At 43.6% G+C, this 12,105-nt stretch overlaps 1 protein-coding gene across 1 annotated transcript in view; it reads left to right on the top strand.

Annotated features, from left to right (window-relative positions):
- The window catches only part of ICA1 (islet cell autoantigen 1), a 469,392-nt gene that overhangs the window by 437,404 nt on the left and 19,883 nt on the right, over positions 1–12,105 (top strand). The window contains 1 exon segment of the mRNA XM_053714096.1: positions 5,054–5,323. Coding sequence (XP_053570071.1) covers positions 5,054–5,323 — 270 coding nt within the window.

Raw genomic sequence — 12,105 nt, 5'->3', positions numbered from 1 at the left:
CAAGCTGAACCTGATGTGATTACATTTAAATTTAAATTGGAACATCTCCGCGCCCTGCTTAAGGAGGTGTTATCTACTCTGGATGATTGTGAGAATTTGGTCATTCCAGAGAAATTATGTAAAATGGACAAGTTCCTAGAGGTCCCGGGGCCCCCCGAAGCTTTTCCTATACCCAAGCGGGTGGCGGACATTGTAAATAAAGAATGGGAAAGGCCCGGCATACCTTTCGTCCCTCCCCCTATATTTAAGAAATTGTTTCCTATGGTCGACCCCAGAAAGGACTTATGGCAGACAGTCCCCAAGGTCGAGGGGGCGGTTTCTACTCTAAACAAACGCACCACTATACCCATAGAAGATAGTTGTGCTTTCAAAGATCCTATGGATAAAAAATTAGAGGGTTTGCTTAAAAAGATGTTTGTTCAGCAAGGTTACCTTCTACAACCAATTTCATGCATTGTTCCTGTCACTACAGCAGCGTGTTTCTGGTTCGATGAACTAGAAAAGGCGCTCAATAAAGATTCTTCTTATGAGGAGATTTTGGACAGAATTCATGCTCTCAAATTGGCTAACTCTTTCACCCTAGACGCCACTTTGCAATTGGCTAGATTAGCGGCGAAAAATTCTGGGTTTGCTATTGTGGCGCGCAGAGCGCTTTGGCTAAAATCTTGGTCAGCGGATGCGTCTTCCAAGAACAAATTGCTTAACATTCCTTTCAAGGGGAAAACGCTGTTTGGCCCTGACTTGAGATTATTTCTGATATCACTGGGGGCAAGGGCCACGCCCTTCCTCAGGATAGGTCTTTCAAGGCCAGAAATAAACCTAATTTTCGTCCCTTTCGCAGAAACGGACCAGCCCCAAGTGCTACGTCCTCTAAGCAAGAGGGTAATACTTCTCAAGCCAAGCCAGCCTGGAGGCCAATGCAAGGCTGGAACAAAGGTAAGCAGGCCAAGAAACCTGCCACTGCTACCAAGACAGCATGAGATGTTGGCCCCCGATCCGGGACCGGATCTGGTGGGGGGCAGACTCTCTCTCTTCGCTCAGGCTTGGGCAAGAGATGTTCTGGATCCTTGGGCGCTAGAAATAGTCTCCCAAGGTTATCTTCTGGAATTCAAGGGGCTTCCCCCAAGGGGGAGGTTCCACAGGTCTCAATTGTCTTCAGACCACATAAAAAAACAGGCATTCTTACATTGTTTAGAAGAGCTGTTAAAAATGGGAGTGATTCATCCTGTTCCATTAGGAGAACAAGGGATGGGGTTCTACTCCAATCTGTTCGTAGTTCCCAAAAAAGAGGGAACATTCAGACCAATCTTAGATCTCAAGATCCTAAACAAGTTTCTCAAGGTTCCATCGTTCAAAATGGAAACCATTCGAACAATTCTTCCTTCCATCCAGGAAGGTCAATTCATGACCACGGTGGATTTAAAGGATGCGTATCTACATATTCCTATCCACAAGGAACATCATCGGTTCCTAAGGTTCGCATTTCTGGACAAGCATTACCAGTTTGTGGCACTTCCGTTCGGATTAGCCACTGCTCCAAGAATTTTCACAAAGGTACTAGGGTCCCTTCTAGCGGTGCTAAGACCAAGGGGCATTGCAGTAGTACCTTACTTGGACGACATACTGATTCAAGCGTCGTCCCTTCCACAAGCAAAGGCTCACACGGACATTGTCCTGGCCTTTCTCAGATCTCACGGGTGGAAAGTGAACGTAGAAAAAAGTTCTCTATCTCCATCAACAAGGGTTCCCTTCTTGGGAACAGTAATAGACTCCTTAGAAATGAGGATCTTTCTGACAGAGGCCAGAAAATCAAAACTTCTAAACTCTTGTCAAATACTTCATTCTGTTCCTCTTCCTTCCATAGCGCAGTGCATGGAAGTAATAGGTTTGATGGTAGCGGCAATGGACATAGTTCCTTTTGCGCGAATTCATCTAAGACCATTACAACTGTGCATGCTCAGTCAGTGGAATGGGGATTATACAGACTTGTCTCCGACGATACATGTAGATCAGAGGACCAGAGATTCACTCCGTTGGTGGCTGTCCCTGGACAACCTGTCACAGGGGATGAGCTTCCGCAGACCAGAGTGGGTCATTGTCACGACCGACGCCAGTCTGGTGGGCTGGGGCGCGGTCTGGGGACCCCTGAAAGCTCAGGGTCTTTGGTCTCGGGAAGAATCTCTTCTCCCGATAAATATTCTGGAACTGAGAGCGATATTCAATGCTCTCAAGGCTTGGCCTCAGCTAGCAAAGGCCAAATTCATACGGTTTCAATCAGACAACATGACGACTGTTGCGTACATCAACCATCAGGGGGGAACAAGGAGTTCCCTGGCGATGGAAGAAGTGACCAAAATTATTCAATGGGCGGAGGCTCACTCCTGCCACTTGTCTGCAATCCACATCCCAGGAGTGGAAAATTGGGAAGCGGATTTTCTGAGTCGTCAGACATTTCATCCGGGGGAGTGGGAACTCCATCCGGAAATCTTTGCCCAAATTACTCAATTGTGGGGCATTCCAGACATGGATCTGATGGCCTCTCGTCAGAACTTCAAGGTTCCTTGCTACGGGTCCAGATCCAGGGATCCCAAGGCGACTCTAGTAGATGCACTAGTAGCACCTTGGACCTTCAAACTAGCTTATGTATTCCCGCCATTTCCTCTCATCCCCAGGCTGGTAGCCAGGATCAATCAGGAGAGGGCATCGGTGATCTTGATAGCTCCTGCGTGGCCACGCAGGACTTGGTATGCAGACCTGGTGAATATGTCATCGGCTCCACCATGGAAGCTACCTTTGAGACGAGACCTTCTTGTTCAAGGTCCGTTCGAACATCCGAATCTGGTCTCACTCCAACTGACTGCTTGGAGATTGAACGCTTGATCTTATCAAAGCGAGGGTTCTCAGATTCTGTCATTGATACTCTTGTTCAGGCCAGAAAGCCTGTAACTAGAAAAATCTACCACAAAATATGGAAAAAATATATCTGTTGGTGTGAATCTAAAGGATTCCCTTGGGACAAGATAAAAATTCCTAAGATTCTATCCTTTCTTCAAGAAGGTTTGGAGAAAGGATTATCTGCAAGTTCTCTGAAAGGACAGATTTCTGCCTTGTCTGTGTTACTTCACAAAAAGCTGGCAGCTGTGCCAGATGTTCAAGCCTTTGTTCAGGCTCTGGTTAGAATCAAGCCTGTTTACAAACCTTTGACTCCTCCTTGGAGTCTCAATTTAGTTCTTTCAGATCTTCAGGGGGTTCCGTTTGAACCCTTACATTCCGTTGATATTAAGTTATTATCTTGGAAAGTTTTGTTTTTGGTTGCTATTTCTTCTGCTAGAAGAGTTTCAGAATTATCTGCTCTGCAGTGTTCTCCTCCTTATCTGGTGTTCCATGCAGATAAGGTGGTTTTGCGTACTAAACCTGGTTTTCTTCCGAAAGTTGTTTCTAACAAAAACATTAACCAGGAGATAGTCGTGCCTTCTTTGTGTCCGAATCCAGTTTCAAGAAGGAACGTTTGTTGCACAATTTGGATGTAGTTCGTGCTCTAAAATTCTATTTAGATGCTACAAAGGATTTTAGACAAACATCTTCCTTGTTTGTTGTTTATTCTGGTAAAAGGAGAGGTCAAAAAGCAACTTCTACCTCTCTCTCTTTTTGGCTTAAAAGCTTCATCAGATTGGCTTACGAGACTGCCGGACGGCAGCCTCCTGAAAGAATCACAGCTCATTCCACTAGGGCTGTGGCTTCCACATGGGCCTTCAAGAACGAGGCTTCTGTTGATCAGATATGTAAGGCAGCGACTTGGTCTTCACTGCACACTTTTACTAAATTTTACAAATTTGATACTTTTGCTTCTTCTGAGGCTATTTTTGGGAGAAAGGTTTTGCAGGCCGTGGTGCCTTCCATCTAGGTGACCTGATTTGCTCCCTCCCTTCATCCGTGTCCTAAAGCTTTGGTATTGGTTCCCACAAGTAAGGATGACGCCGTGGACCGGACACACCTATGTTGGAGAAAACAGAATTTATGTTTACCTGATAAATTACTTTCTCCAACGGTGTGTCCGGTCCACGGCCCGCCCTGGTTTTTTAATCAGGTCTGATAATTTATTTTCTTTAACTACAGTCACCACGGTATCATATGATTTCTCCTATGCAAATATTCCTCCTTTACGTCGGTCGAATGACTGGGGAAGGCGGAGCCTAGGAGGGATCATGTGACCAGCTTTGCTGGGCTCTTTGCCATTTCCTGTTGGGGAAGAGAATATCCCACAAGTAAGGATGACGCCGTGGACCGGACACACCGTTGGAGAAAGTAATTTATCAGGTAAACATAAATTCTGTTTTGTGAATGTTGAGATGTTATATTGGTTTCACTGGTAAAAATAAATAATTGAAATGGGTATATATTTGTTTTTTGTTAAGTTGCCTAATAATTATGCACAGTAATAGTCACCTGCACACACAGATATCCCCCTAAAATAGCTAAAACTAAAAACAAACTAAAAACTACTTCCAAAAATATTCAGCTTTAATATTAATGAGTTTTTTGGGTTCATTGAGAACATGGTTGTTGTTCAATAATAAAATTAATCCTCAAAAATACAACTTGCCTAATAATTCTGCACTCCCTGTAGTAATACCCTTTTTACCTCTGTGATTACCTTGTATCAAAGCCTCTGCAGACTTTCCCCTTATTTTAGTTCCTTTGACAGTTTAGCCCATCAGGCTAGGTAACTCCACAGGAGTATGCACAATGTTATCTATATAGCACACATGAACGAACACTGTCTAACTGTGGGAAACTGTCAAAATGCACTGAGATAAGAGGCGGCCTTCAAGGGCTTATAAATTAGCATATGACCCTACTTAGGTTTAGCTTTCAACAAAAGAATACCAAGAGAACAAAGCAAGTTTGATGATCAAAGTAAACTGGAAAGGTATTTAAAATTGCATGTCCTATCAGAATCAAGTTTAATTTTGACTAGACTCTTCCTTTAAATGTTTACAATTTTAAGGTTAATAAATAATTAACAAATGTTTTATTGCACTCTTTTTATCAGTATCTAAGGAGTCACCAATGGACCCTTTTGATCCCGATACTGTAGATAAAGATGACATGCAGCTGCTGAATGATATTCTAAGTGCTGCATCTCTTGAGGGTGGAGACCTCGGTAAAGAATGGGCCGATGTCTTTGGAGACCAGCTATTCAGTGCTGCTCCTGTGAGTCCACCTTCTGGCAACATAGAACAAAGTGAAGATTCATCAGCAAGTTACCTCCCATCACAGCTTTTAGACCAAGATATGAACGATCTGCAATCTTCATTTCATGGTGAGTTGAAATGTGTTTATTTAAGGCTTTCAAATAAGTTCTCAATTGTCAAGTGATGGTTTCTACTTTGTAGCTGACCTATTTTGGGGCCACAACAGAGTTTTCATCTATCCAAAGAGCTTTAAAGGGACATCTTGTAATTACAATATATTTCTATTGTGCCGCTAAAGAATTATAGTCAAGTCTTAACATTTTTAAAACAAATTATTTTCTTCTATAAGGTACGACGAGTCCACGGATTCATCCTTTACTTGTGGGATATTATCCTCCTGCTAACAGGAAGTGGCAAAGAGCACCACAGCAGAGCTGTCTATATAGCTCCTCCCGTAGCTCCACCCCCAGTCATTCTCTTTGCCTACTGTAAGTACTAGGAAGGGTAAAGTGAAAGAGGTGATAAAATATTAGTTTTTAATTTCTTCAAGCAAGATTTTTTTGTTTTAAATGGTACCGGTGTGTACTATTTACTCTCAGGCAGCAGATGGATGAAGACTTCTGCCTGGAGGATGATGATCTTAGCATTTGTAACTAAGATCCAGTGCTGTTCCCACAGAGGCTGAGGGGTACAAGAAACTTCAGTGTGAGGAACGTTTTCATGCTATATAGCAGTGAGGTATGTTAAGTCATTTTTTCTGGAGAGACTGTGTATTTCAGAAAGGCTGACAGTATCCCCATGAGGGTAAGAGTAAGCAGTAATCCTAAGAGCTATAGAAAGGCATTACTAAGCTTGCATAAGGGGCTAATTACAAAAATGGTTGACACTGAGTTTTGAATGTTTGTGGGCAAACGTTTTATGAACTGGGAGTGCTGTTAACGTTTTGTGGGCAATAACGTTTTTTGGGCAACTTTCTTGAGGGTACACTTGGCTTATTTCTCTTGTTAGGTGTATCCAGTCCACGGATCATCCATTACTTGTGGGATATTCTCCTTCCCAACAGGAAGTTGCAAGAGGATCACCCACAGCAGAGCTGCTATATAGCTCCTCCCCTAACTGCCATATCCAGTCATTCTCTTGCAAGCTCTCAACATAGCTGGAGGTAGTAAGAGGAAAGTGGTAAAATATAGTTAGTTTTTTCTTCAATCAAAAGTTTATTGTTTTTAAATGGTACCGGAGTGTACTATTTTATCTCAGGCAGCATTTAGAAGAAGAATCTGCCTGCGTTTTTCTATGATCTTAGCAGAAGTAACTAAGATCCACTGCTATTCTCACATATGTCTGAGGAGTGAGGTAACTTCAGAGGGAGAATGGCATGCAGGGTATCCTGCAATAAGGTATGTGCAGTTAAGTTTTTCTAGGGATGGAATTTGCTAGAAAATGCTGCTGATACCGGATTAATGTAAGTTAAAGCCTAAATACAGTGATTTAATAGCGACTAGTATGAGACTTGTTATCAGAGGTATATACTCTGATTAATGTGCAATATAAAACATTTGCTGGCATGTTTAATCGTTTTTATATATGCTTTGGTGATAAAACTTATTGGGGCCTAGTTTTTTCCACATGGCTGGCTTTATTTTTGCCTAGAAACAGTTTCCTGAGGCTTTCCACTGTTATAGTATAAAAGTTACAGTTAGTGCAATTAAAATTACAAACTGTGACATTCAGCTTCCCTCAGCAGTCCCCTGCATGCTATAGGGCATCTCTGAAGGGCTCAAAAGGCTTCAAAAGTAGGAGCTGTGGCAGTTGTTATGACTGTTTAAAAAACATTTTTCGTTTTGTTAATCTGTTTTTTGTATTAAGGGGTTAATCATCCATTTGCAAGTGGGTGCAATGCTCTGCTAACTTGTTACATACACTGTAAAAATTTTGCTAGTTTAACTTTTGGCAAAATTTGTTTCTCTTAAAGGCACAGTAACGTTTTTTTATATTGCTTGTTAACTTGCTAGTCTCATTGCTAGTTTGTATAAACATGTCTGACATAGAGGAAACTCCTTGTTCATTATGTTTAAAAGCCATGGTGGAACCCCATAGGAGAATGTGTACTAAATATATTGATTTCACTTTAAACAATAAAGATCAGCTGTTATCTTTAAAAGAATTATCACCAGAGGATTCTGACGAGGGGGAAGATATGCCGACTAACTCTCCCCACGTGTCGGACCCTTTGACTCCCACTCAAGGGACTCACGCTAAAATGGCGCCAAGTACATCAAAGACGCCCATAGCGATTACTTTGCAGGACATGGCAGCAATCATGGATAATACCCTGTCAGCGGTATTAGCCAGACTGCCTGAATTCAGAGGAAAGCGCAATAGCTCTGGGGTTAGACGTAATACAGAGCGCACAGATGTTTTAAGGCCCATGTCTGATACTGCGTCACAATATGCAGAAGCTGAGGAAGAGCTTCAGTCTGTGGGTGACGTCTCTGACTCGGGGAAACCTGATTCAGATATGTCTACTTTTAAATTTAAGCTTGAGAACTTCCGGGTGTTGCTTGGAGAGGTTTTAGCTGCTCTGAATAACTGTGACACAATTGCAGTGCCAGAGAAATTGTGTAGACTGGATAAATACTACGCGGTGCCGGTGTGTATTGACGTTTTTCCAATACCTAAAATGTTTACAGAAATTATTACTAAGGAGTGGGACAGACCCGGTGTGCCGTTTTCCCCCCCTCCTATTTTTAGAAAAATGTTTCCAATAGACGCCACCACACGGGACTTATGGCAGACGGTCCCTAAGGTGGAGGGAGCAGTTTCTACTTTAGCAAAGCGTACCACTATCCCTGTCGAGGACAGTTGTGCTTTTTCAGATCCAATGGATAAACAATTAGAAGTTTACCTTAAGAAAATGTTTATTCAGCAAGGTTTTATCCTGCAGCCCCTTGCATGCATTGCTCCTGTCACTGCTGCTGCGGCGTTCTGGTTTGAGTCTCTGGAAGAGGCCTTTCAGACAGCTACTCCATTGACTGAAATACTTGACAAGCTTAGAACACTTAAGCTAGCTAATTCTTTTGTTTCTGATGCCATTGTTCATTTGACTAAACTAACGGCTAAGAATTCTGGATTCGCCATCCAGGTGCGTAGGGTGCTATGGCTTAAATCTTGGTCAGGTTACGTGACTTCAAAGTCTAAATTACTTATTCGGGCCTGGTTTGAAGGAAATTATTGCTGACATTACTGGAGGTAAGGGTAATACCCTTCCTCAGGACAGGGCCAAATCAAGGGCCAAACAGTCTAATTTTCGTGCCTTTCGAAACTTCAAGGCAGGTTCAGCATCAACTTCCTCTGCTACAAAACAAGAGGGAACTTTTGCGCAAACCAAGCCGGCCTGGAAATCTAACCAGGCCTGGAGCAAAGGCAAGCAGGCCAGAAAGCCTGCTGCTGCCTCTAAGACAGCATGAAGGAACGGCCCCCTATCCGGCAACGGATCTAGTAGGGGGCAGACTTTCTCTCTTCGCCCAGGCGTGGGCAAGAGATGTTCAGGATCCCTGGGCGTTGGAGATCATATCTCAGGGATATCTTCTGGACTTCAAAGCTTCCCCCCCACAAGGGAGATTTCACCTTTCGAGATTATCTGTAAACCAGATAGAGAAAGAGGCATTCTTACGCTGTGTGCAAGACCTCCTAATAATGGGAGTGATCCATCCAGTTCCACAGATGGAACAAGGACAGGGATTTTATTCAAACCTGTTTGTGGTTCCCAAAAAAGAGGGAACCTTCAGACCAATTTTGGATCTAAAGATCTTAAACAAATTCCTCAGAGTTCCATCGTTCAAAATGGAAACTATTCGGACAATCCTACCTATGATCCAGGAGGGTCAGTACATGACCAAAGTGGATTTGAAAGATGCTTACCATCACAAAGATAATCATCGGTTCCTAAGGTTTGCCTTTCTAGACAGGCATTACCAGTTTGTGGCTCTTCCCTTTGGGTTAGCAACAGCCCCAAGAATTTTTACAAAGGTTCTGGGGTCTCTTCTGGCGGTCCTAAGACCACGGGGCATAGCAGTGGCCCCTTATCTAGACGACATCCTGATACAGGCGTCAAACTTCCAAATTGCCAAATCTCATACGGACATAGTGTTGGCATTTCTGAGGTCGCATTGGTGGAAAGTGAACGAGGGAAAGAGTTCTCTATCACCCCTCACAAAGGTTCCTTCCTAGGAACTCTGATAGATTCTGTAGAAATGAAAATTTACCTGACGGAGTCCAGGTTATCAAAGCTTCTAAATTCCTGCCGTGTTCTTCACTACATTCCGAGCCCTTCGGTGGCTCAGTGCATGGAAGTGATCGGCTTAATGGTAGCGGTGATGGACATAGTGCCATTTGCGTGCCTACATCTCGGACCGCTGCAATTATGCATGCTCAGTCAGTGGAATGGGGATTACACAGATTTGTCCCCTCTGCTAAATCTGGATCAAGAGGCCAGAGATTCTCTTCTCTGGTGGCTATCTCGGGTCCATCTGTCCAAAGGTATGACTTTTCCCAGGTCAGATTGGACAATTGTAACAACAGATGCCAGCCTTCTAGGTTGGGGTGCAGTCTGGAATTCCCTGAAGGCTCAGGGATCGTGGACTCAGGAGGAGAAACTCCTCCCAATAAATATTCTGGAGTTAAGAGCAATATTCAATGCTCTTCTAGCTTGGCCTCAGTTAGCAACCCTGAGGTTCATCAGATTTCAGTCGGACAACATCACGACTGTGGCTTACATCAACCATCAAGGGGGGACCAGGAGCTCCCTAGCGATGTTAGAAGTCTCCAAGATAATTCGCTGGGCAGAGACTCACTCTTGCCATCTATCAGAGATCCATATCCCAGGTGTAGAGAACTGGGAGGCGGATTTTCTAAGTCGTCAGACTTTTCATCCGGGGGAGTGGGAACTCCATCAGGAGGTGTTTGCTCAATTGGTTCATCGTTGGGGCACACCAGAATTGGATCTCATGGCGTCTCGCCAGAACGCCAAGCCTCCTTGTTAGGGATCCAGGTCCAGGGACCCAGAAGCGACGCTGATAGATGCTCTAGCAGCACCGTGGTTCTTCAACCTGGCTTATGTGTTTCCACCGTTTCCTCTGCTCCCTCGACTGATTGCCAAAATCAAACAGGAGAGAGCATCGGTGATCTTGATCGCGCCTGCGTGGCCACGCAGGACCTGGTATGCAGACCTGGTGGACATGTCATCCTTTCCACCTTGGCCTCTGCCTCTGAGACAAGACCTTCTACTACAAGGTCCTTTCAATCATTCAAATCTAATTTCTCTGAGACTGACTACCTGGAGATTGAACGCTTGATTTTATCAAGGCGTGGCTTCTCCGAGTCAGTCATTGATACCTTAATACAGGCACGAAAGCCTGTAACCAGGAAAATCTACCATAAGATATGGCGCAAATATCTTCATTGGTGTGAATCCAAGAACTACTCATGGAGTAAGTTTAGGATTCCTAGGATATTGTCCTTTCTCCAAGAGGGTTTGGATAAAGGATTATCAGCTAGTTCTTTAAAGGGACAGATTTCTGCTCTGTCTATCCTTTTGCACAAGCGTCTGGCAGAGGTTCCAGACGTCCAGGCATTTTGTCAGGCTTTGGTTAGAATTAAGCCTGTGTTTAAACCTGTTGCTCCTCCATGGAGCTTAAACTTGGTTCTTAAGGTTCTTCAAGGAGTTCCGTTTGAACCCCTTCATTCCATGGAAAATTTTATCTTGGAAAGTTCTGTTTTTGATGGCTATTTCCTCGGCTCGTAGAGTCTCTGAGTTATCAGCTTTACAATGTGATTCTCCTTATCTGATTTTCCATACAGATTAAGTAGTTCTGCGTACAAAACCTGGGTTTTTACCTAAGGTAGTTTCCAACAAGAATATCAATCAAGTGATTGTTGTTCCATCATTGTGTCCTAATCGTTCTTCAAAGAAGGGGAACGTCTTTTACATAATTTGGACGTAGTCCGTGCTTTAAAGTTTTACTTACAAGCGACTAAAGTTTTTCGTCAAACATCTTCCCTGTTTGTTGTTTACTCTGGACAGAGGAGAGGTCAAAAGGCTTCGGCAACCTCTCTTTCTTTTTGGCTTCGGAGCGTAATACGCTTAGCCTATGAGACTGCTGGACAGCAGCCCCCTGAAAGGATTACAGCTCATTCTACTAGAGCTGTGGCTTCGACCTGGGCCTTTAAAAATGAGGCTTCTGTTGAACAGATTTGCAAAGCGGCGACTTGGTCTTTGCTTCATACCTTTTCAAAATTTTACAAATTTGATACTTTTGCTTCTTCGGAGGCTATTTTTGGGAGAAAGGTTCTACAGGCAGTGGTCCCTTCCGTTTAAGTACCTGCCTTGTCCCTCCCTTCATCCGTGTACTTTAGCTTTGGTATTGGTATCCCACAAGTAATGGATGATCCGTGGACTGGATACACCTAACAAGAGAAAACATAATTTATGCTTACCTGATAAATTTATTTCTCTTGTGGTGTATCCAGTCCACGGCCCGCCCTGTCCTTTTAAGGCAGGTCTACATTTTAAACTACAGTCACCACTGCACCCTATGGTTTCTCCTTTCTCGGCTAGTTTCGGTCGAATGACTGTATATGGCAGTTAGGGGAGGAGCTATATAGCAGCTCTGCTGTGGGTGATTCTCTTGCAACTTCCTGTTGGGAAGGAGAATATCCCACAAGTAATGGATGATCCGTGGACTGGATACACCACAAGAGAAATACATTTATCAGGTAAGCATAAATTATGTTTTTTTGGGTCTCAGAACCCACATGGCTAGTTTAAAACCGCTCTGGTGCGGTTCTTTGAAGCTGTAGAGACATCGAGTGAGATGGGCGGGGCCTATTTTCGCGCCTCAGATGCGCAGTT

The sequence above is a fragment of the Bombina bombina genome, chromosome 5 (assembly GCF_027579735.1).
Source record: "Bombina bombina isolate aBomBom1 chromosome 5, aBomBom1.pri, whole genome shotgun sequence".
NCBI lineage: Eukaryota > Metazoa > Chordata > Amphibia > Anura > Bombinatoridae > Bombina > Bombina bombina.
This window is presented reverse-complemented; position numbering and strand designations above follow the sequence as displayed.